Consider the following 24,862-nt stretch of genomic DNA (forward strand, 5'->3'; position numbering starts at 1 on the left):
ACACCCAAATCTCACCTTCTAAAACAGCTTTTCAGGACTTGGTTTTTAGAGCTGTAAAAATTCAGACAGCACGATATCTGACATTTTCACTGACAAATTCAAGGAGAACAGGAAGTTCTTATGCTCCCAATCTCCAGCGAGTTCTTTTCTGCAGATCAACCACACTGCAGAGAGATTTTATATTTACACCATCAGCTGCTGAAGTGCTCAAAGAAAGGGGATGTGGGCATGGCAGGATTATACAAAACAATCCCTAAACTACCTCTGGACATGAGGGTTCTCCAAGGGTTGTTATCCCAGTGCCTGAGCAGTGCCAGCCCTGTGCCCAGCCAGGTCCCTGTGGCACTGATGGAGCTCCCAGCTGGGGAGCATCAGTGGGGCATCACCCCATCCTCGGGCTCTTTCCCTCCCATCTGAGCTATTTTCAGAAAACCCTCTGCCATTAGCAATGCCCCTGAGCCCCGTCAAGGTGGCCCATCCTGGATCAGACCAGCCTCCCCTAGAAGCCCATCCCACAAGTGCAGTGATTTATTTCCAGCTCTCCCATAAAACATGCCTGTGCAAGGCACGCTGAGCACGCAAGAGGTTAAACAAATTGATGGTAAAGTATTCGACTTCGTTAGTTTTCATTACCATAAGAAAACATCAATTACATTTTCTATTTTATGAGTGTGCACAGGGGAATCCATTACAGTAAGGGAGAGGCTGTGCAGCTCCTTCTGCTGCTTCCCTCCTCAGCAAAAAGAACAGTTTGTTTTTAAAGCCAGTGACACCAGCCCAGAGGAAGGGAAGGCACACCGGCGTATCTGCATAGACAGCTCCTATCCTGATTTATCCAGCCTGGCTCCAACTAATTAAACATCTGCCTCGACAATTTCCTCTGCAGATTTATCTTCTCCAGTACGCAGCACTGGCTGGGTGTTACAGGCTCTTCCCTAACCCGCAGCCATTGCTGTGTACCTCTCCCAGCTGGTGATTTGGGCAGAGCTGACCCAGTGCTCCCAGTAACCCCCGTGGCTCCCGTGCTGGCACAGCTCAGCAGGTCCCAGTCCTGCTGCAGGACAGCCAGTCCTCCAGGAAAGGACTCGTGGCCAGCCTCTCTCAGCTACAACACGTCCAGTTTCTTCACCACCAGCACTTCCCCTCCACTGGCTCAAATATTGTTATTTCAAAATGGTCAGAGTTCGTGTGTCAAAAGCCCTGAGACACTAAGAAAGAAGAATTGCAAGGAAGGTGACATAGTTTGAACAGTTTGCAATAATTTTATCTAAATAGAGCTAGGCACAGTCAGAATACAAAAAACTGCTGTTTTTTCAGGCCCCTTTCTATGAGGAAAAGGCTGTAGCCCACTTCTGTCTCCTACTGATCAGTATTCTGCTGCAACAAATAATCTTTACTGGCTGAACAAAGTATTTAGAGAAAACTAGCTTAGTGTTTTAGCCCTTGGCATGCTGAACAAACCCTTTCCAATTGTACCACAGGAATTCCTCAAATTTGCCTCACCCAAAGTAGCCAACCCAGGTTTGCATTTTCCCCCCAGTTCAGGACCAGTCTGAAAAATGTCCTGTAAGTCAGTGGTGAAAACAGATCAGAAAGCAACTGCTTCTACCAGTACTTGACAACAGCATAAGCTGCAATGCAATAAATTCATCTGTCCTGAAAAGGCTGACCTGGAGGCCCATTGAAGACAGGCAGAAAAGCTCATGGGCATTTCAGTTTTATTAAAATATTCCAAAAACTTTAAATAAACATGTTCAGCCAATTTTTAGTAACGACTTTTTAAAAATCAGACCAATCAGCTTTAAAGGAAACATTGCTGAATGAGGAGAAATGTTTCTCATAAATTATCTCTTATCTTTTATTCAGAACTTTGACATCCTAATCCACTGGTTAATAACGACCTGAAGCACCCTGGCCCAGGCCTGTGCTAATGCTCTGATCTGCAATTCCATTTATCCCTGCATCTCCCAGTGACAGTGAGAGGCACATCCTCTCCAGTGATGAGGGATCTGGGGGCAGGTGAGGAATGATGGCAAAACCTTTCCTTTTCCTCCTGCTCCAGTCTCTCTGTGCCCACTGTGGTGGCATCCTGAGCTCTCCCTGCCCTCCCTGTCTGGATCCCTCTGTGCACACAGCTACAATTGCTGCTGCTTTAAAGATAACAGCAAGACCTTCCTAAGCCCCCCACCCACCTAAAACCTGATCATCCACATGTTGGGAGAGGGACGTAATTGGGAATAAGGAAAGGTTTGGATAAGCTAAGTTAATGTTAATAAAAAATTCTGATGCATCCCTATATGCCCTGATCCTGAAAAGGGTTCTGAGCAGGAGGGCCAAGGCAGCAGAAGTGAATGTATTAGCTGAGGGAAGAAACGCCAGGTCCATCCCTTCTCTAAACTACCGAGCAAAAATAACAAAGTCAAAGCAGAATCAAATTTCAAATGGACAAAGAATAAAACATCTGTTACACGGAGGGGGGAAGCAGTTTAAAGACTGAGCTAAGTGAATCCTTTAGCAACCTCCCTTCAGGGAAGGGAAATCTGACCCCGGGAAATAAATAAAAGTCACCCAAAAAGTGAACAAAAGAGGTGTTTGAAAAAACCCCAGCACCATTCATCGCCGCTAACGACTTGTTCATTATGAGTGATGATGGATAAAGACTTCTCACGCTGAGATGAAATCAAGATTTATATGCATTGTTTCCTCTCCCAACTTGTGGGAAGATCATCATCATTTAATTCTATCTCTGCGGCCAGCGATGGGCATCCAGAGAGCCGGTTATCACACGGCGCTCTCAGCTGCCAGGCCGGGACGTGCCGCTGGCACATCTGGAGCGCGGCGCCGCAGCCCGGCTGAGCGATGGCTCCTGGCCACCCTCCAAATTGCTGCAGGCTGCCGGGGCTCCTCTCCACCGCCCCCCAGCACTGCTCCTCTCCTCCTCCCTCCCCCCATTTTTTTTAATTTTTTTTTTTTTTTTACGAGAATCAGATTTTCATTGCTCCGTTCAATTGCTCTTCTCTGCCATTTTTTACAGCTCTTATCGTTCCCTTGGAATATGGCCTTGAGACAGCTCATCCGTGTCCTTCACTGTGTTATCTCTTCTAACTTTTATTAAAACTTCAGCTCTCATCTGAAGATAGCTAATTAAATCCATGACAGATTATACACACATTTAAAAACTGCACTGAACTACTTTTTCTAAGGAGAACAGGGTTTATTTTCTTTTCCCATAGTTAAAACTGAGGGTGTATAAGGAGGTTTCATTCATTTACAAAGACAAGATCCTTATCTTTCCCACTATATAGATGGGTTTATATTAAAGTTCCTTTGTTGCGTGACAAGACTCAGTGCAATTTCTCTCGGTAATTATTTCTTGTTGCTGGAAAGATCTCTCAGCCTTATACTTGTGAAATATATACACTAACATACATGTGAATGCACATCTACCCCCCAGAAAAACATTGTTTAAAATAGAAATACAAGCACTGTACATTTTCCTTTTTTAAGTGTTTATATGCCTTAACTATAACAGCACTATTTTGATAACATTGCGTAAATTTTTCACTACAAGTAACAATGAATCTCTGAAATTATTTAAAATCGCACTAAGCATAATTTTCTTACATAAATTAGAAGTATATATACAAAGTCTATCATGGGCTGGACTTGCTGTACTTCTACCCATCATCCCAAATTACCATGAACTGGTCTTGAATGCAAATGGCTTTGTTATCATAAATAAATATTTGCAGGAATGGATATACTGCTCTGCAGCAAACATTATGCAGCTCCTGCACTGCCAGCTTTGTGCCAGCATGGAGAACACAGACCTGTGCACAGAACTGCTGTGAGTGGGGCTGGGACACAACCCCCCAAAACCTGGGCAACGTTCACAACAGTTAAAAAGAGATATAAAATATACTCATGGAGAAAACACCCTGCCCTCTAGAAAATACGATAAATAACCCACCTGAGCCTCTCTGTGATCCCTTCCTTCTCTTTAAGGCCTTTTGTAAGATATCCTTCATGGTGACCTTCATACTGTCCACCTGAATAAGTGAGAATCCATGAGCAGCATTTCTGCAAGACAGATGCACATGCAGTTTTACAAAACAATCATCACTGGCAGCTCCCCGCAGCCCTCGTTAGCTTCAAGCAAAGCACTCGTTAGGCACACGGTTAACGAAGTTGGGCTGGGAAGGGAAGTTAAAAGGAGAAACCAAGCAAACTGCCTTAGCAAGGCAGAGACAAAACCGGCCAAAACGGGTTGAGATTCAAGACAAGGGGTGTAAGGATTTTCCTAATTTATTGTTATTTTTGGTCACTTGGCGTTCAGCGTTAGAAGAGAAAAATGAGCCAGTGTAGCTGGGGGGCTCCTCATCTCCTCAGCTCGTGTCTGTGCTTTACAGCACACAACAGAAAAGCAGTTTGCAGTGGCATTGTCACCCGTGTCCCACACGTAACAAACAAAAAAAGGGACAAGTGGCAGCACACCCCTCAGTGACAGCAGCTGTGCAGCACCATCGAGGTATTGCCCCAGTGCATTATGTCCAGCCTAACAGAGACACGTTTTTGTGAACACAATGGCACAAAATCTCCCGAAAGATCCAAGGCAGTGGGTCCTTGTCCTGGCCATCACCCACGGGAGAGGCCACACAAGGGGAAGGACTGCAAAGAGCATGGAGACAGCTGTGGGGGATTCTGCTGAGAGGGGCACCCCTGGGGAAGCAGAGACAGTATAATAGAAGAGACTCTGAATGTGCAGATCAGTAAATTTTGCCCCTTAGCCCTCGCAGTCAGTCTCAGCTCATGTCAGTAGATGTCACTGCAGACAGTTCCAGGGAAATCCGAGAGCTGAAGGCTCCCACCGGAGAGATTGCTCTGCATGGATTGCAAAGCTATTTGGGCAGGAGGAGGAGCCTTGTATCTGGCAACCAGGAATTTTAATCAGGGAGTACAGCTCTATATGAACAGCACAGCTGGAATATTTTTAAAAGCAACTGGCAGGCGAAAGCAATCCAAGCAACACAAGTACATCCTGCAAAACAAACCCATATTACATGTCACTTTGGAACACGAATGCTGGGAGCAGAGGTTGGAGCTCAGGTCACGTCAGACACGGCATCCCCAGCCCACGGTGACCCAGCCAGGACAGAGCCCTGGCCACTCAGTGCTCAGGGCACGGACTGCAGCGTGGCACAGGGGCCAGGAGCCCCTGCCTGGCCACATGCTGGTCCCACTCGCTGTCCTGGGGCCACTCGTGCTCGTGGGAGCAGCAGCCAAGCCCGGGCTCAGGGATGTCCCCCCTCGCTGGTGTGAGACGCCGTTTCCCTCTCCTCGATGTGCGTTGCTCTCATCTGAATTTCATTTTCAATTCCCTTTGTTCCTGGCAAAATGAAACTGCCTAAAAGCCCAAATTTATGTTCTCCAGACCATTTATTATTTATAACTCTATCTTACTCGTCTTCAAACCAAATAATCCCAACCTTTTCATGCATCTACTTTTCCCTCTGTTTCTGCCGCGTGCTCAGTGCAGCAGGAGCAGAGCTGAGGGAGGGTGACACTATCTGCAGGTGACACTGCTGTCCTGGGAACAGCCCCAGGGCTCAGAGGCCAACGCCTGCAATGAGCAGAGATCTTCCCCAGCACTTCACTGAAGCAAATTTCCCTTGAAGCTGCTGTGGAGCCCCATGACCTGCACGAGCACCACACACCTGCCCTTTACCTGGCCAAGCCCTCGCTTCCCAAAAGCCTCACAGCTTCAGTCCCAGCTGACCTGCTGAGCAAGGTTCAGTGGATTCTTTAAAGTGAAAGACCTATTCTACAGTTACAACCACAAAAAGGGAACTACCTTTGTGCTTTTATTTGAACAACACAAGGTTTCTCATTGAAGTGCTGCGTGAAAAGCCCTCCGTGCTGGACCAGACCATCACAACACCTGGTGTCTCCAGGTAATTCATATGGTGCTCTGCAATACCTACTGGAATTCTCCAGAAAACTCCAACCAAAGTACAGGGAAATAAATTAAAATACTCTAGGGAAAAAAGAAATTTCAAAGGCAACAGAAGTCTTCCATAACCCACTATGGCCAAAACAACCGGAGTTACAATTGTCCCCTTTGTACAAAATGCTTTTCAACATTGTTCACCCCAAACGGAGCAGGGCCTGCAGCCCCCTTCCCGCTGGGCACAGAGTGGCCATTGGCAGATGGCCCCAACACCCCAAAAATGGAGATTTTTGTCTCAGTCCCTGACACTTGAGCTGCTGAAGAGCACAGGCTGCTGTGATCCGCCGTGTTCCGGGCTGTCCCGGCGCAGCCGATTCTTTCCATTGAGCAGCTGGCCTGAGAACTGTCAGACTGATTTCCCTGACACTCCATTACTAACCCCTGCCCGAGCCACGGCCATTCTTTGCCTCAGAAGCTGGATCTCATCCCAGAACAATCTTTGAAAGTTTATTTTACTGATCAAAGCAAAATAAGAAAGCCTCTGTGTTTTGCTATATTTAGTGTGCGAGCCGTGAGCGAGGGCTTGGCAGCAGCGGTGGGACGCAGAGCGCGCCCCGCTTTTGTAAACTCTTGGCTGTTTGCTCTGGAGCACAGCCAGGGGGGCTGGACCCCCACCCTGGTCCAGCTGCTCCCCTCCCTGCCCTGGCTCCCCTCTCACAAGGCACCACGACGTCAGAGCAACATTTCAGCACTCAGCAGCCTCACACATCTGAGCCGGGGGTGGACTTCAGCCCAGACCAAGAGCTCCTGCCGTCATCCTGGGGCCAGGCCAGAGTCAGGGCACGTTTCTGCGCCCAGAGAAGAAGCCCTGTAGAATCACAGATCAGCTGGGGTGGGAAGGTGATCTCTGGAGATCACCCTGTCCAATCTCCTGCCCAGGCAGGGTCACCCAGAGCAGGGGACACAGGCACGCGGCCAGGTGGGTCTGGGATGTCTCCAGAGAGGGAGACCCCAGCCCCTCCCTGGGCAGCTGTTCCAGAAAGAACACAGAAAGAAGTTCTTCCTCACGCTGAGGTGGAACTTGCTGTGGTTTAGTTTGAGGCCACTGCTCCTCGTCCTGGCACTGCACACGCTGCCAGGGTGTCCTGGAGCCGCGCTGGCACCGCAGCCTCTGGAGCAGCCCAGCACAGCCCTGCCTCGTGGGGCCCCAGCACAGCAGGCTGGGCTGGGGGAACACACCCCACCCCAGCCCAGCACCCCCAGCGTGCTCTGCCCTGGCCACGGGCATGGACTGTCCTCACTCAGCCCAGCCCCAGCACAGCCCTGATTGCAATCACAAACGATGTGCTCTACCTCACTCTGCTAAGGGGTGATACCTTCATTTCAGGTCAACACTATGAAAATAGGACAGACAAGCAGATGCTGGTCAATCAATTAAAACTGCTGCTGGCAAATTGGAAGCCGAAGAAATTCCTTAGCTTGTATTTTCTGTCATTTTGCAAAAACATACCTGGGTGACAAGGTTAAATCAAGCAAAGGAAATCCCTGGCACTTATCATCCACAGGCATTACTGATAAATTGTGCAGTGGAGGAATAAAGGATTACCTTCTGTATTTTTTCATTACACTTTTCTTTTGTTACAGAATACATAAATCCATTGTGGCACAATGTAATATGTATCATCGTGCTACACCTGTGGACGTTTCATAACGGCTGCCATGTCTGTGCAGTCAGGAATGATAAGTGAACCACCCGTGAATGTTAATGATAGTGATCATTCTGCAGTAACTTGGCTTTCCATCTTCTTTTACAGCCTCCGTGCTGGAGCCAGGGTGGCAAGGTTCAGGAGAGGGAAAGGGAAACAGCAGCAGAGGCAGAAGCTCTCCTCGTGCCACAGGAACAGGCAGGGTCCCCCCCTTTTGCCACAAAATAAAACAACCTGCACTGGAAGGACAAAGGATTTCTGCTCTGAATGAGAACTTTTTGAAAAGCTGTTTTCCAATCTAGAGCAATTTTTTAAATGTTTGATTTTTTTTTTCTTGATTTTTTTTTAAACACAGAAGTGGAATTTACTTTCCAGTAGTGGAATTTATGGCACTTAAAGCTCACTGCATAACCAGCTGGCATGGCTGGAAGTGCCTGGGAGTGACTAATAGCAATTTCCACTTGATCAGCACAGACAGACTTAAGACTCAAAATCCTAGCTGATGCAATGGACTTACCTTAAGCTGGGTAATTTTTAAAATAAAGTGCACATAGGAACTGGACTAACTAATGCCAGCCACAATTTTTATTCTGAGCCTAAATGACCTGCTTTGTGCATCTCAGATTGGCCTTGCCTAGCTCTGTGCACTATTGAGTTTAATTGGCTGCATTTTGACACCACTGTAGCAGTCCATAGACTTCTATCAAGTTTTCTGATGCCCTCCTACCCCTCTCTCTCCACTATTCTGAGAGCCACATTCTTAATTTTGCACCCACATGAACTGTCTTAAATTTTTTGTGAATATTCTAAAATGTACTTTGCAGATTATCCACCCCCATGTACAAACCAGGAACAGGCCTTTTGGCCACTGCTGCTGGAGTCCAAGAAAAAACACATTTCAGGGCTTTGAACTGAAATTACAAATGCACAATGCAAGTCTGGTATTTTAAAAGGGTTTCAAACCTTAAATTATTGGGTATGGCGGAGGTGCTGCTTTGAAAATTTGTATATAATAGTCAAAGCAATTTAAGTACTACATCAAAACAGAAAAAAGTGCTACAGAGCAGAGGAACTGGATGCCAAATTTCCTCTGTGTGCCAACTGGCAGCTGAGCTACAGCTCCTCGAAACACCATTAGATCGAGCGTGTCAAGTTCCAGCAATAACATTTCCAAGGGAGAAAGCCCTAATGATGGTACAGATTTATTCTGAGCCTTTCAGGGATGACCTCACCACCTGAAGAAGTCTGTATTTCCATGGATGTGGTGCTTTGTTTGCCTCTTCCTGACAAAGCCCCCGGGCCAGGAGAGCGGGGCCGTGCCTGGTGTTGGACAAAGCTCTGCTTTCCACAGCAGCCACCTTCCAACAACAGAACTCGCTAGACTAATGGGCCCTGAGCAGCCAGCACGACTGCCCTCCGTCTTCTCCTTGTGTAACTTTGCCAGAGTCCTTGGAACTTGCCAAATTCGGTCATGCCTGCTTAGCTTGCTCGACTGATTGTGCCAGAAAAGAAAATAAGACACAGATGTATTTGAGCTCTTTGAGATGCCAGTAAGAGCGACAGCTAATGGCTTCATTTCGACCCTCCCCTACCAGCTGGGCACAGGTGGGGGGATAATGAGGTCCCTCTCCCTAATCAAACTCAATTATTTACTACTCTGTACAGCCACAAAGACGTTCACATCCAGCTCGGAATATAAACTGCACCGTGGGCTCCTTCCAGCCACCACCTCCGGGCATTTGTAACCAACTCGAGTGGCTCGGAGTTTGCCTTGGCAGGAGCTGAAGTGGATGAAGTTCTGCAAACTGCTTCTGCTCAGACACGTCCTGCTGAAGGGGGTCCCTGGCGGGGCCCCAGAAAACTGGATAGGAGTCTGAGGACTGCTAGAGTGGTGTCAAAATGCAGCCAGTTCAACTCAATAGTGCACAGAGCTCGGCGCGGGGAGCGCGAGGAGGAGCGCGGCTCCAGCACGGAGCTCCTCACAGGCATCTACATTTTTCAACAGTGATTCAGTATTAATAAACATTACAAGTCACAAGGCTGACATGGCAGCAGCTGAAGTACTTCAGCACAAAGAGGAAAAAAAAAAAAAAAAGAGATGCAAAATATAAAACCACAATTACATGCACCGGTAGGGTGACAGGGGAGGAAGAAGACATAGAATTTACAGCAATTCGCCACAAAAATCAGACAGCACACACATGTAAACTCACAGAGGTAACAACCTTGTGATCAAGTGATGATCAAGTAATTCTTTATTCTAGGGGACACATTAAAAATTCTAATTTAAACCTAGCTATTTACACAGCCATTTAAAATTAAAATGTGGACGCTGGCACCACCAAATTGACCCTTTCAGAAGAGCACTGCTTATGATGCAGCTGCCCTATTTCTCCTCAGCAGCACCTTCCAAGCTAGGAGGAAGCTCCTCACATCAGCACAAATGATGCTAAAGCAAAAGATTTGGCATTTTTCTGCAGGCCCTGCTCCCAGCTGCAGGCAGAGCCCTGCTGAGGTCTCTGGGCTCCCACGGGAAGGGCAGTGCCACCCCCTGTGAGCCAGCCCCTGCCCCACAGCTGGGCACTGCAGTGACACCGAGCCCAGCTCAGGCACCCAGGACAGCTGGGGAAGGGCACTTTTCCCAGAAGAGAAATCAGCAACAATTCAGAGTTGTCTGTTGACAATGACCTCCCCTTCCTCAGCACGGCCTCAGTGCAGCACAGCCCAGCATCTCAGCCTTGAATACCTCAGTTGTGAACACTGGGGCTGGAATATTTTATTTCCCAGTGCCCTAATGCAGTGGAACAAAGTGAATGTGGCCTTTGGGAATACACGTGGGATTTCTGACAATGGCTTTCTGTAGGATGCTTTGGAACGTCGCTAAGAAACACAGTACACAATAAAGAATATAAAAACTAATTAAATAAGCCAGATTTTTTTTTTAAATGTCTGATTATTCAGAACTAGAAGCAGCTGTAGTGTTAAGAAATGTAAGTAATGTCCAATAACCAGGAAAACCCTATTAGCATTTTCATTTCAAGAGCTCCAAACATGAAATATTTTTCCCAAGTAAGAAGTGGCTTATGCTCCTGGCATTTTGTTCTAGTAATTAAGGCCTTCTGATGGTTTAAGAGATTTTTCATTCACAAGTAAAGAAAAATAAAAGTGATCAAGCACAGTATATATCCCTATTTCACTCATAAGGACATAGCAAATTCTTCTTGATCTACAAGTCAGAGAGCTCAGGTCTCAGGGGTGGATGGGATGTGCCTCCCCAAACTCTGCTGGGCTTGGCAGGGGGATGTCCAGTCCTGCTGCAGCTGGTGTGCTCGGTCACTGCTCATTTCCCTGCCCAGCCACGGCACTGGTACTGAGCCACACTGCAGCCCAAAACCACTGGGCTCGCTGCAGAGCATCACCAACAGGTGAGGCCCTGGGACTGCGGTGAAGTCAGGTGGAGGGAGGCAGAGGAAGAGGAGGAGGAGGAGGAGAAGGAGGCAGGCTCAGAGCCGTGCCCAGGCCAGGGAGGCAGAGGAAGAGGAGGAGGAGGAGAAGGAGGCAGGCTCAGAGCCATGCCCAGGCCAGGGAGGCAGAGGAGGAGAAAGAGGAGGAGGAGGAGGAGGAGGAGAGGAGGCAGGCTCAGAGCTGTGCCCAGGCCAGGGAGGCAGAGGAGGAGGAGGAGGAGGCAGGCTCAGAGCTGTGCCTCAGAGCCGTGCCCAGGCCAGGGAGGCAGAGGAGGAGGAGGAGGAGGAGAAAGGCTCAGAGCCGTGCCCAGGCCACGGAGGCAGAGGAGGAGGAGGAGGAGGAAGGCCCAGAGCCGTGCCCAGGCCAGGGAGGCAGAGGAGGAAGAGGAGGAGGAGAAAGGCTCAGAGCTGTGCCCGTGCCAGGGAGGCAGAGGAGGAGGAGCAGGAGGCAGGCTCAGAGCCGTGCCCGTGCCAGGGAGGCAGAGGAGGAGGAGGAGGAGGAGGAGGAGGAAGGCCCAGAGCCGTGCCCAGAGCCGTGCCCAGGCCAGGGAGGCAGAGGAGGAGGAGGAGGAGGAGGAAGGCCCAGGGCCGTGCCCGTGCCCGGTACTCACATGCGCACGAAGAGCGACTGCTTGGCCGCCAGCCCTGGGGACGAGTACTTCTCCACCAGCGCCAGCGTGCTGAAGCCAAACTTGTGGATGGGCTCGTTGGAGTCCAGCGGGGGGAAGTCGGTGTCCACCTCGCCGTCGTCCTCGGCGATGTGCAGGCAGTAGGCGCCGACGTTGTCGCTGGAACAGAGAGCGCGGCGTCAGCACGGCCACTGCAGCACTGCAGCGCAGCAGCACTGCAGCCCTGCAGCACAGCAGCCCTGAAACACAGCAGGCAACCCTGCAGCACAGCAGCCCTGAAACACAGCCGGCAGCCCTGCAGCACTGCAGCACAGCAGCACTGCAGCACAGCAGGCAGCCCTGCAGCACTGCAGCACAGCAGCACTGCAGACAGCCCTGCAGCACTGCAGCCCTGCAGTACAGCAGCGCAGCAGGCAGCCCTGCAGCCCTGCAGCACAGCAGCCCTGCAGCGCAGCAGGCAGCCCTGCAGCCCTGCAGGCACCCCTGCAGCACAGCAGGCATCCCTGCAGCACTGCAGGCAGCCCTGCAGCGCTGCAGCCCTGCAGCCAGCGCTGCAGCCCTGCAGCACTGCAGTACAGCAGCCCTGAAACACAGCAGGCAGCCCTGCAGCCCTGCAGACAGCTCTGCAGCCCTGCAGCACTGCAGTACAGCAGCGCAGCAGGCAGCCCTGCAGCACTGCAGGCAGCCCTGCAGCACAGCAGCACAGCAGCCCTGCAGCCCCGCAGCACTGCAGCCCTGCAGGGACACTGCCTGAAATGACACCAGGACACCTGCGTGGCACCAAAGGGACAGCGTGTGCTGCTGCCATAACTCTGTGCTGATGGGAAAGCCCAAAGCTCAGAGCGAAGCAGACTTCGTCCTCAACTGCCCCACAACCTGATTTAAAGGCACTAAATGACAATGATTAAAAGGCACTAAAATCTAGAAAAGTTTCATGATTTCGTGAAGCAGGAAGGAATATTTCTCCATTTGTGAAAATTTATTTATTTATACGATGATGACACTTCAGAGGTCAAGGCAAACAGGCGGTGTCTGTGATTTTTCACAGGTCAAACAAGTGTGAAAGTTTTCTGTCTGTAGGCTGGAAAAGCAGGGTGCTCTCAGGCAGGTAAGCAGGGTAATGAACTATGGGAAAAGTAAAACATCTGTCCAACACACAGCAGTGATTAGCAGAAAACTTACCTTTACTAAATACCTAAGTTCAGTCACTAAAAGCAGTCACAAATTAATAAATACCAACAAGTAGAACTAACACAGAAAGCTGAAACAGATACAATGTGAAAGAAAGAAAGAGCTGAGCCTCTTTCCACAGATGAAAGCCCAGAGGGCAACTACTATTTATAGCTACTAAACAGGTATTAATCATAATTTCCTAACATTGAAATATATTTCAAATGTTACTTCAGTTTAAATTATTGACCTGAATAAGTATTCTTTCTGGCTGTAAACCTGCCATCACTCAGGCCTTTCCCCAGCCATGCAGTAAAACTGGAGATGCATGTGGCAGCATGTTTTTAAACTCTGCAGTTTAAATTTGGAGTTTTAATTGCGTGATTGATGCTTAAATTAATTAATTGTAAAGTGTATGCTAATTGTTTAATTGGTCGCTTGATCTATATAGATCATTTTTTGAATTAAATGAGTTGATTTACAAAGTTTATTGATTGGATGTGACAATGAATTATTTCACTGACTACCTGATTTGCAATTTTCTCAATTAATTCACAAACCTTTGGTTGCAACTGTGCTTTATTGAGAGTGCTTAGTCCAGGTGATCTATAGGCATCTTGTCATGACTGAGACATTTATTATAGAAAACAGGGAATAATGATGCATTGCTGTTAATGTGAGCTGCAAATTTGCTCACCAAAGGTAATTCAGCAACACTCACCACTCTGAATTTTGAAAATTCTGCAAATACTAATAAAGAAACTTTCTGGCCTTGAACCCTTCCAGGGATGGGGCAGCCACAGCTGCTCTGGGCACCCTGTGCCAGGGCCTCACCAGCCTCACAGCCAGGAATTGCCAATCTCCCATCCAGGCCTGCCCTCTGGCAGTGGGAGCCATTCCCTGTGTCCTGTCCCTCCATGCCTTGTCCCCAGTCCCTTTGTGCCCTGCAGGGGCTCCAGTGCCAGCTCTCCCAGCCTGTCCCCAGGGCAGGGATGCTCCATCCCTCAGGGCAGCCCTGGAGAGGCTCCAGCAGCTCCACACCCCTTCCCTGCTGGGGATCACAGACCCTGCGTGCTCGTGTGTGCCACGAATGTCCCTGGCAGCCTGTGACACTGCCAGTGTCACCGTGAGCAGCCACAGCCGTGCTCCTTCCTGCCCTGCTGCTCTCCAGCCTGCTCTGGGCACCCACAGCTCTGGGTGAGCAGAGAAAACATTTTCATCTGGGTGCTGAGGTATTTGCAGAGCTCCCAGCACAGCTGGAGGAGCACAGAGCCACGGGCAGCAGAGCACACCCAGCAGGTCCCCGTGCCACCAGCTCCCCTCCTCAAACCTGGGAAAACAACAGCACTGCTCTCATCCCACACAGCTGAGGGGCTACAGATGTCTTCAGCCATGGGCTGGCTCCCTGAGCACTAACACAGTCACCATGTGTTAAAAATAAAATAAAGTCCAGTGAGTAAAACTGTTCTGCACTTTGAACCTCCACCAGGCTGACTTGGGAACTCACCAGCTCAGCACAAAACCAGAGAGATTCACTCCTCACTTCTAAAAATAGCAAATGTATTTGAATCGTGCATCTCACCATTAATTTCTTTCTAGAAAGGGATTTTTGTTTACTTTTTGCAGGTGGAATCATTCCAGCACATCTGTTGGGGGCTGGCAGGGAAATGGTGTGCTGGGTTACAACCCAGGTCCATGTGTGGGAGGCCAGGGACAGGGCTGCTAACCCTGCCAGTGGTTCCTGGAACCAAGAGACTGAATAGTGACAAATACAATGCAATTATAATAAAAAAGGCAGCCTAATTGAATACAGAATGTTCTCAAAGCTGTCAACTGGTACTCATTCACTTCAGACTCTTACACCTATCTTTTAGGAAAAGGAATTAGGCAGTAATATATTCTTTTCCTAAAGACAGAAGAGGTTGTTTCTCCTAATTATAAAGTCTAAAACCTCCTCATTATTCTCACAGTGTCACTAGCAGGTATAGTTGTCACTCTGCATGCCTTGCATACCCATCTGAGGCATTCCATAGATGTATTTTAGTGCAGTGCCACAATGATCCCCATTTTGTCTTTCCACACTCTCACCTGCCTGACTGAGGAACAAATGGCCAGTGTAGAATGGGCACCCTACCCGAGCTCCTTCCTTACTTGGAAATGTGAGAATCAGGGGACAGTTAAAGCAATCCTTGCTTCAGGACTGGCAGTCAGCAATGCTAAAAAAAAAGATGATGAGAAACAATTAAGGTCCTACAAGCAAACAAACTTCTTGGAAACTCGAGGCTCTGGCCCTCAGCCTGAGCCTTTGTCCCCAGATTCTCAGCTGCTGCTGTGTCTGACAAGTGCTCTTGGGAGCTCACGCCTCCGTTATTTATTTTATTCTTTCTGCCTCAGATTTGATTACATTGGACAGCCTCCTTGCTCATGAGCACTTTTTGACACATCATAACATCTTATCCTTCAAGGCAGGCAGTGAAATTCATTTCTTCCCACTGTTGCCTTTTGCTGTGGGCAGTGATGGTTCATGGAACACTCCACTCATGGGTGCTGCTCCCTTTGAGCTCTGCTGTGCTCCTGAAAAATATGTGTGTGCCCAAAGACTGGCACCAGTGGTGTCTTACTCATCAAAAAACAGCCTAATCATACACAAAGGACACTTCCCTGAACTTGTGATATAATGAACAGAAATTAATAACAGCAAATGAAATGGCACCATCTGTGAATAATTTTATATTTCTTCTCCAGAACATAAAAAAGGACAAATCAAATCCAAGTGTTAAACCCCAGAAACATTTCACATGTCTGTTGAGAAGAGCTAAGGAAAAACCCATATCCAAAGAAAGAACATCCATGGAAGTGTTTTCAAGAGGAGCTGCTTTCCTGCTGCCCTGTCCATGGAACAGAAATCAGCAAACCCAAACAGAGCCCAAGTGCCTCACTCCCACTGCCCCCACAGCTGTGCTACAGCAGCAGCTAAGACTGCTGAGCCCTCCAGGGCACCTGAAAAATGCTGAAAGAGTGAGCTGCAAAATTCAGGATGAAAAAAAAACCCCCATCCTATTCATTCAATATTCCAGGAACAATAAAAAAGTGAAATTTGGCTCATATGGAAAAAAACCCACACAGAACTATCAACCTCCTTTGCACCAGAGACATCCCTGCCAGTAACTGCTGCTGACAACTCTGTAATAAACTACTTTAAGTCCTTATTTTATGTTCTATGGCTCAGCAAAACCAGAAGTATTTTACACAGCTGTTCTAAAACGAAAGCTGCTCAGGTGAGCTGTTCTGAAGAACCTTTCTATGCATCCTCTGTCATCTGCCAGGAAAAAGGAGCAGCTCTTACTAACCACCAGCAGTGCTCCAGCAGAGCAGAGGGACTTAGAGGAGTTCTGGATATCTGACATCTTGTGATCTCAGCCCTTAGGGATGCTAGCAAAAAATAGATGGGACATGAAATAACAAATGCCTCTGTGACACCAAAAGAGAGAAAGTTTGCATTGTTTTCACACAGTTTTAAATGATGATTCATTTGCAGGTCCAAGCCCTCCTGTTGACCATTTCCCAGCACACAGCAGTTAACTGAAAGAGAAATGGCTGGAGGTGCACACGTGCTGCTCAGAGGGAAACCCTGCCAAATGTCAAGGTGCTAGGATTCACATTTCCACAGAAATCCGTTTCAGTATGCAAAAAGGCTGCAGAGGAGAAATTGAGAGGTCAGGAGGTAGTAAAGAAAGAGCATTACTTCAGCTTGGGTTCCCGTCCCTCACTTGTATATTGCCAGCAGATGAGCCCGATCAGGTCGTGCACCTTGGCGTTGGCGATGGTCACCACGGTCATGGGCTGCAGCTTGTCTTGGCTCGTGTGCAGGGGGAGGTAGACATCAATTTTTTTGGTTGCTGTTGTACCAACGTGGCCCTGTTGAGGAAGCACATTTCATCAGGGTGTGCAAAAATGTGACAGGGTTTGTACAGAATCGGGGCGGACGGAATTCGGCTCAGCAGGAAAACTAAAATAGGCTGCTACGGCTTAAAATGGCAAGGAGATTAAACGTTTAAATTCCAATTATTTCCCTGCTGTTTATCTGTAAAAAGGACATGAAATATCTGGACATGATTTCACAGATTTCCATAAGGAGCCTGAACTTTGCTGCAGGATCCCATGTTCCTGCAGAATCCAAAAAAAACCCCCGGAATTATGTGTGGGATGGGGAGGAAGAGGGACCCAGCAAACCAGCCTAAGACTTCTGAAGTGCACTCCCCTTTTTCTGCATTTCTGCTCTCTTCTGCAGCTCCTCCCCACCACCTGAGGAGCCCCCAGGGAGCAGACACCCTCTCACCAAGGCTTGCAGAGCAAAGGCACACACAGAGCTGAGCCACTGACGTGCTCTGTTTGAGGACACCAAGAAGAATCAACTGATACTGGGCTTTACTGGAACTCACTGCATGAAATGAACCCATTTGGTGCCCTGGAGACTGACAATTAAATAAAGCATAAAGCACACAGCAACACAGATCTAGGCAGTTTGCATGACAAGAAAAGGATGTTCAATCCACTGCAGGTAGGATTGCAGCTTTCACCCAGAAATCTTCTGAACAAACAAAAGATTGCACATGCTGACCCCCTCTTGCAAAGCACTCCAAGTAACTCTGCATCTCCATCTCCCCCCATACTACAGGGGCCTTGAGAAGAGAAAGGGCTTCTTGAATTAATCACTTGGAATTCTAAGTAACAGAATAAAAGGATTCAATGCTATAAATCTATAATGAGAGCATAAAACAGGGAGTTAAATGCCATGTGCTAATTTCAATATATTGTTAAAAACCATTTGATCCTTCAGTGTGATTATAAATTAGAGACGTAATAGGAATTTAAAGATTAAAGTTATTCATACTGGCATAGCTAAAAGTATTATTAAAATCCATCCCAACATAATACATTTATTTTTTAAGAAAGCATTTTTATAGAACAGATACCTCCCCTTCCCATGTTTTTAGGGTAAGAAGAAACAGTTTTTTCTCATTTAAAGGACGGGCTAGGTTTGCAACACAACATGGGGCATTCCTTCATTTTGCTTGGATAAACCTGAGCAGCCCTTGGCTGAGCTCATGTGCCAGGGACCCTCTGGGACACCACCCTTAACCTCAGCAGGTCACGAACACAACAGAGCTACAGCTGCTAAAAACCACAGGCTGGGTCTCTCTCTCCATCTCTCTTGCTTTTCTACTCGCAGGATTTATTTGGAAAGGGAGAGGAGCTGGTAGCAGGGAACAGCTCAGCAGTGTGCGCCACGCAGACCCCAGGGCACGGGGGGCTCAGGGTTGGTCCTGCCCAGACACCCCTGGGCTGAGGCTGCTCTGCCAGGGGAAGGAGCAAACAGCAGGCACCAGGAAATTCATGTGGCTCCTTGGCACGCCGCCTCAGTTACGTCCATAAATCCAAGGAGGGCAGAATTGTAAGTAATGCTGGGTCCTGAAGATCCAAGACAAATGGACGGCCAGATGTGGGAGTTGATGCCAAGGTTGCAATTGATACACCCAGCCAGGAAGGGACAAACGAGCCAGGAGCAGGGACTGACAGCCAGGGACCAGATTATCCATCAGCCACTGCAACAAGGCTGTGGACTCACAACCAAACCCAGGAATTTACAAAATCCCCCTGTCCAGGGACCCTGGGCTCCAGCTGTCCCAAACCTGGCAGCCACACTCCGGGGCTCCTCTCACTGCATGGCTCTGCCTTGCCCCACACCCTGAGTTACTTGGTGTTTGCTGGTTTTTAACTAAACCTGCCTTAGTCCTCCCCATTTCCAAATCTCCTCTGCCTCCTCCAGCCTATTTTTACTGTCTTTACTATCTCCACCAGAGCTATCCTGTTCTCCTGCTCACAAACACACAATGTGAACACCAAAATGACTTCAACCAGGTAAAACTCACACACCTGTGGGGATTCCAACTGCTCTGTGAGCAAGGGGAGCAATCCCAACAACAGCAGGACTGGGAAAGGCTCAAAGCACTGCTGCTATACTCAAGATCTTTTAAAAAGTCAGAGAAATAGTAGTCTTAATTAAAGGTCTGTAAAGCTGATGGCCATGAGGTACTGGCGAGGCTGAAACCTGAAGCCAATTAGATTTTCTAGCAGTAAAGAGAACACCCATTGTCACAGCAGGTAGGAAATGTTTGTACAAACCCGTGGGTCAGGGCTCAGACCGCTCAGTCCCACGCCAGGGGGGTCTGGAGGAAAGCCCCTCTGTGTTCATGGCACACTGGTGCTGTTTGCTCAGAAATAAATTAATAAATCGTTATAAATCCAACCATCAGGTGCCTGTCTGAGGGAAGCCACAGCCTGCAGAGGGTTAGTGGAGCAGGAGTCCCTGAGAGCTCAGGCAGGGACCTGCCCAGGTGGTGGCAGAGGGACAGTGACAGGGGTCACAGCCACCCCAGGGCCAGCTCCTGGCTCTGCAGGGAACACCCAGAGCCACAGCCCTCCCTGGAACACAAGTACTGCTGCCTGCCAACTAACAACTGCATTCCAAGTGGAAACGCTGAGGAAACCCAGAAGATAAAGGACAATTACCGATATTCAAAGAGGCAGCATCAAACTTTATTAATAGATCCTGTATAAAATTCAATGGAAAATCTATTCAGGGCCAGGGGCCTTACCATTTGGAGTTTCCTTAATAGCCTCCAATAAATCTGGGAAGCATAAAGGGGCTGTTAAATTAACATTTTCCTGATCTGTCACCTGTGGCACAGTTAATTTGTCAAAAAATTCTTTTAGCTTGTCACTGGACACTGTAGATTCTGACAAATGAAGTCTGGAATAAAATTGACAAAATATCTCGTTAATTTTCTAGGAAATCACAAATCTGATTCCATTAAGCTTTTATTGTTAGAAATGTTATATCCCACCAATCCTTTAAGAAAGTGAGGAGTAACTGGATACACTGAAAATGTACAATAAATCATGGAAAATTTTCCTAGTATTTTTATTGATGGATTCTTTTAAGGCTCCCTGGTGCTCTCCTACAGTATGTCAAATTAAAAAAAAAAAATTTAAAATTTATCAGTCCTTCTGAGGATTTTCTAAGGTTTAAAATCAAATTTTAATCAAAGTCCATGAGGGAACGCACCCCTCTCTCCAACACCAGATCTGTGCACCTCCAGGAGGTCCCTGTGTGGCCACTGACACTTCACCTGACACAGGACACCTGCAGAACAGGAGCCTGCAGGGAGACTCAGGCACAGCAGGTCCTCCTCACCCCTGCTTTGCTCCAGCACACACCACAGCACAAAATTAAAACAAAGTCCATAAACATTTCCAAGAGCAAAGTGATTGATTTTCAACACTGACAATTTACTGCCTCTTGCTGCACAATGGAGTTCTGTGACTAAATGTTATATCACTTTAAGATTAGATGTTCTAATGATATAATGCAAAGATTTTACTGAATCATTATTTAGTGGGAGTCATAAAAACCTCTTAAAATTAATCTTTCATGCACATCTAGCTTACCCAAAGTTAGCATTTAATTAGACGGCCTTGGCACGAATGAGCTTACTACTTTATTTGCTCAATCAGTATATGTCTCTCCAGTAATTATAATTAATTCAAGTCATTGACTCACCTCCCAGCAAACAACGCTAAACCCTGCACAAAATGGAAACAAATGCTTTTCCATTCCCAAATGCAAAATGTCTTCTCACTTTTAAACTCAGTTAAATGTTTCTGGTTTGGGTGACAGGGTGTTGACTGCACTCTGTGATCCAGCAGTCACCTCCACAACATAACTTACTTGCTTATGTGTTTAACTGGCACACAGCAAGCACTTGAAGGGGAAAAGTGGAAATATAATAACCCAGTATTTACAACACACAGAAATTTCTAACAGATCAGAGCACAGATGTTTATGGCAATACAAGGGATCATATTTTCTTTTTTCTTTCCTTCTCCAACCCAGCACACTGCTCCCTACCATGGCAAGACTGGAATGGTGTTTGTTTCATCAGGTGGTTACACTGGGGATTTTCATTACTTTGGGCACTTGGTTCCTCCTGTTATTCCTAAACCAGCCCCAGCACACTGCCCTCAGCTCCTGCAGCTCCTCAGTGATGCCCCAAAGTTCTTCCCTTCTGAGGAGAGGATTCTCCTCTGCATCACCCCAGCTTGTGCTGCAGAGTGAGCAGATCACGATGTAAAACTCCATTAACATCATTAAATACTTAATTTATCTTATTCACACTGTCACTATTCATAAAAATTTAACCCAGTAATTTCCTGTTATCCAAAGCATAACAAAGTATGAATATTTAACCGCAAGGTAAATAACACACTATTATTTTTTATTCTAAATTGTTGGCTTCAGTTAGCGTGCCTGCTCTGCGGAGCACACGCGATTTGTCAATTAAAGGTCCAGATGTTCTGCAGGCTGCAGAGGCAGCAGCAGCTCTGAGCACCTCGTCCTCTGCATGGCAATCATCACTACAACCCCAGCTCCAGGCTGCATTAACATGCTCATGTTTTATTCCAGCCCCCTCCTAATGCACCAGTTAATTACACAACACGCAGCTGAGAACATCACCTCCGAGCTGGACACTTTCCTTCCACCTGAACAGGTCTTTACACCCAAAACCAGGATTTGCAGCAATAACCACACAGTCCAGCACCCAAATCCTTGCCTGCTCTTGCTTGGCATTCGCTCCCACAATTAATTAAATTATGTAAGTCCTGAGCAAAGAATAAGACACATAGTGCTGGTAACAGCACGTTTCAATTATAGTAGCACACATTCATTTGTACAACTCTCTATGAATTAAAATCTGCTTTACTTGGAGTGCTATTAATATGAATTCTTAGTACTGTTTTTTTTCTGACAAATGCGGGAGAGAGAAGCCCCAGGTCCACTCCTGTTACAGCCCAGGCTGTGTTCCTGTCCACGCAGGTGTCAGATTTAGGACAAATGGCCCTGCCATCCCTCCCCTTGCCCCACACAGGCTCCTGCTCTGTGTGCCCAAGCCAGCACAGAGGGTGGGGTGTCCCACCAGCCGTGTGGCACCAGCTCAGCCTGCCCTGCAGCCCTGGGCTGAGCAGCTCCCACAGTGCCAGTGAGGGATAAAACCACAGGTTTACATCGATCCCAGTGTTGTTGCTCCAGCTGCAGCAGCAATGCATTCGTTACCCCAAGCCATCCTCAAATTCCTTCCAGTGAGGAGATGGAACAGCCTCTTTTAGAAGAATTATATATATTTTACTTAGTAATAAACATTACAATTTAATACTGAGGAATAGAGTTATTCTTTGTAATAACAAAATGCAACCAAAACTTATAATTAAAACTACGCCATAAACATTATTTGTGTGCTAAGGAACACGCCACGATCTATTTTAACGAACAGATGCTCTAAAAAAGATAAATGTTTTCAGAAATATTCAATCCTTGAACAGATCAGCCTCTAATCCTCTGCTTCTGCTGCACAAAGCAGACAGCTCAAGTTCCTCGAGGACATCAGCCAACCTTAGGTGGAACATTTTTAATACATCACCGTGTCACTTTTTAATGTGCCACAATCTATTAACCACATGGCAAACTAACAGGGATTTTTAAAATATGGGTTTTATAGCTTTGTGCCGGTGATTAATTAAATAAATAGCCAGCGTTTCACAAATCATCCCTCTAATTAGCCAGCCCCAGACACGCTGCATTCCCTGGCACCGCTGCCAGCTGAAGCTGCAGCAGGGCAGGGCAGCGCCCGGCGCCGCCGCCGGCCCGCAGGTGCTGCACTCAGCTGGAACGGGCTCCAGCTGCTTCCAAACATGCTCTCTGCAATTATTCTCCCTCATCCTGCAGGAAACGATCGAGGTAACAAAGGCAGAGCAGCCCTGCCTGGGATTTGACCTGAAGTAGCGAAGTTGCGCCTTGCAGAAAATGAACAAATATTAAAGGCGGATGCTGGAAAAAATGCAGCCGCTAAATGATGCATTTTCTGTCAAAACGTTTCAAAGTTGAAGCTACAACTAATTACATGCAGTCCATTCAAAGAAGCCAAGCAAGGCTTGTCATTAAAATGACTCAATTATTCTTAAAAGAAAGAGAAAATCATCTGTAAAACCTGCCTGCAATCTCATCAGTTTTACTGTACCTACCTCGATACATCATTTCCCCCAGAGCTCAAATTAAACTCTTAATAGTTAATATGCTCAAGTTTTACTATAGGTTTTCCTCCAAACTATTATTAACTGGAATTTCCTACCCGGGAAGGGTTTTACATGGAAATTTGTTCTGCAGTGTTTAGTGACACTATCACAACAGCTTTTTGCCCCTCAATTTAAAAACCATCAGAGAGACAGAACGTGATGTGGAGTCAGGCAGCTCATGGAGATGGGATTTGATTTCCTCCACCAGGCGATTTCTTCTTCAGCATCAGTCGCCAAAATACCCCTTAAAGCCAACTTTCCTTGCAGTCAGGGAGAAATTTGCACTCCTGGGCCGGGGTGTCAGGGAGTCCCCACGGTGCCAGGGCAGGTCCCACAGCACCAGGAAGGAGCCCAGGGCTGATAAATAATCACAATAAATAATAAATAGAGCGTCCCACTGGCATTCCTCCCCATGGCACTCCCCTCCCTCGTGGCAGCAGGGGTGGCACACCAGGGCATCCATCACACAGCACCTCAGCAGCCGCGTGGCACTCGGGGGCACCTCCAAGGGACCATTAAAGACCTCAGCCTCGGCAAGATTTTGCCCTTAAAATATGTGGAAATGTCCTGATGGGCTGTTCAAGCAACTTTGATGCAGGACACTTTCTGACATAAAGTGTTTTCAGCATTTTTTCCCCCCAGGATTCAGGTCCATAGCAGCCTGCAGTATGATAAATTCATAAATTCAATCTCCACAAAGACCTGAGAAACTGCTCTTATTAGTAAATCAAGCAAGCTCTACTAGAATTAAGAAGATATTGAGAATTTTCTTCCTCTTTGGTTCAGATAGGGAAACAAAAGAATTTACATGGAAAAAGCCTGACCATTATATTGCCTTTACAAATTCTGAGTGGGAAATATTTAATAAATTGAAAAAAAAATATAAATTTATACTGGAATCAAGAATAAACCAATTATCACTTCACTTACATTTAATGTTTAACTACAAAACAAGAACTCTTTGATTAGTGATTTCATGGTGCTTAAACAGACACATAAGTGAGCCCTTTCTCCATAATTACCATCAATGCTTTAAAATGATTTTTCAACTACTAGGGTCAAAGTAAAGGCAAAGTCTAAAAGACTGTCCTGTGAGAAATTAAAAAACCCAACTTCCTCTCCCTCAGGAATGTTTCTCCCAACGAGCATGTCTGTTAAATGGACACATCCAAGTCTTCTGCAAACAGCAGCCATTAGAAACATGTGCTAATAAAACATTTCCATATTTCTTTGGCTGTTAAGAACCTCAACTTGTGAATACGTTTTTTATTTGATTTGATCTGTAATTAAGGGAAAGATAATGACACTACTAAATTGCTAAAAATCAATTAGATAGAATAAAACGCAATATGATTCAGCCAAAAGATTAACAAGTGCATTATAAAAACTCTTTAAAATTCTTTAATTCTAATTAAGCTGCTTTAAATGGCCATGGCCTAAAAAATGCTTTTAATTTCAAGGCATCACCAATTTTCCTGCGTGTTTCACTGTACTGGCTGTTTGCCTTCCTTCTCCTTTTTTTAATTTTATTTTTTTTAAGGAAGATTTAAAGAAAAAGTGGCAGCTTGGGAAGAGCTGCTGTCCACTCCCAGGACCTGCAGGGGCTCTGGGCAGGTCAGCCCCTCTGCCAGCCCCCTCTGACTGCCAATGGCTTGAAATCAAATATTAGAGCAGGATTTCCATCTCCACAAACACAGTTCTGTTGTTCTGAGGTTCTGGGCATGCCAGGACAGATTTCTCCAGTAACAAATCCAC

The 24,862-nt window shown here is 46.9% G+C and overlaps 1 protein-coding gene across 4 annotated transcripts in view; it reads right to left on the minus strand.

The window, feature by feature from the left end:
- The window catches only part of MAPKAP1 (MAPK associated protein 1), a 79,886-nt gene that overhangs the window by 32,239 nt on the left and 22,785 nt on the right, over positions 1-24,862 (minus strand). For 3 of the 4 annotated variants that reach the window (XM_041406792.1, XM_041406790.1, XM_041406791.1), the window contains exons 5-7: positions 16,662-16,834; positions 11,729-11,905; positions 3,971-4,080 (exon numbers count right to left, since the gene is read on the minus strand). In XM_041406792.1, coding sequence (XP_041262726.1) covers positions 3,971-4,080; positions 11,729-11,905; positions 16,662-16,834 — 460 coding nt within the window. The remainder of the gene's footprint in view (positions 1-3,970; positions 4,081-11,728; positions 11,906-16,661; positions 16,835-24,862) is intronic. The other variant, XM_041406793.1, reaches the window with a different exon arrangement.

Source organism: Onychostruthus taczanowskii, unplaced genomic scaffold, assembly GCF_017590055.1.
Source record: "Onychostruthus taczanowskii isolate IOZ18803 unplaced genomic scaffold, ASM1759005v1 scaffold25, whole genome shotgun sequence".
NCBI classification, from domain to species: domain Eukaryota; kingdom Metazoa; phylum Chordata; class Aves; order Passeriformes; family Passeridae; genus Onychostruthus; species Onychostruthus taczanowskii.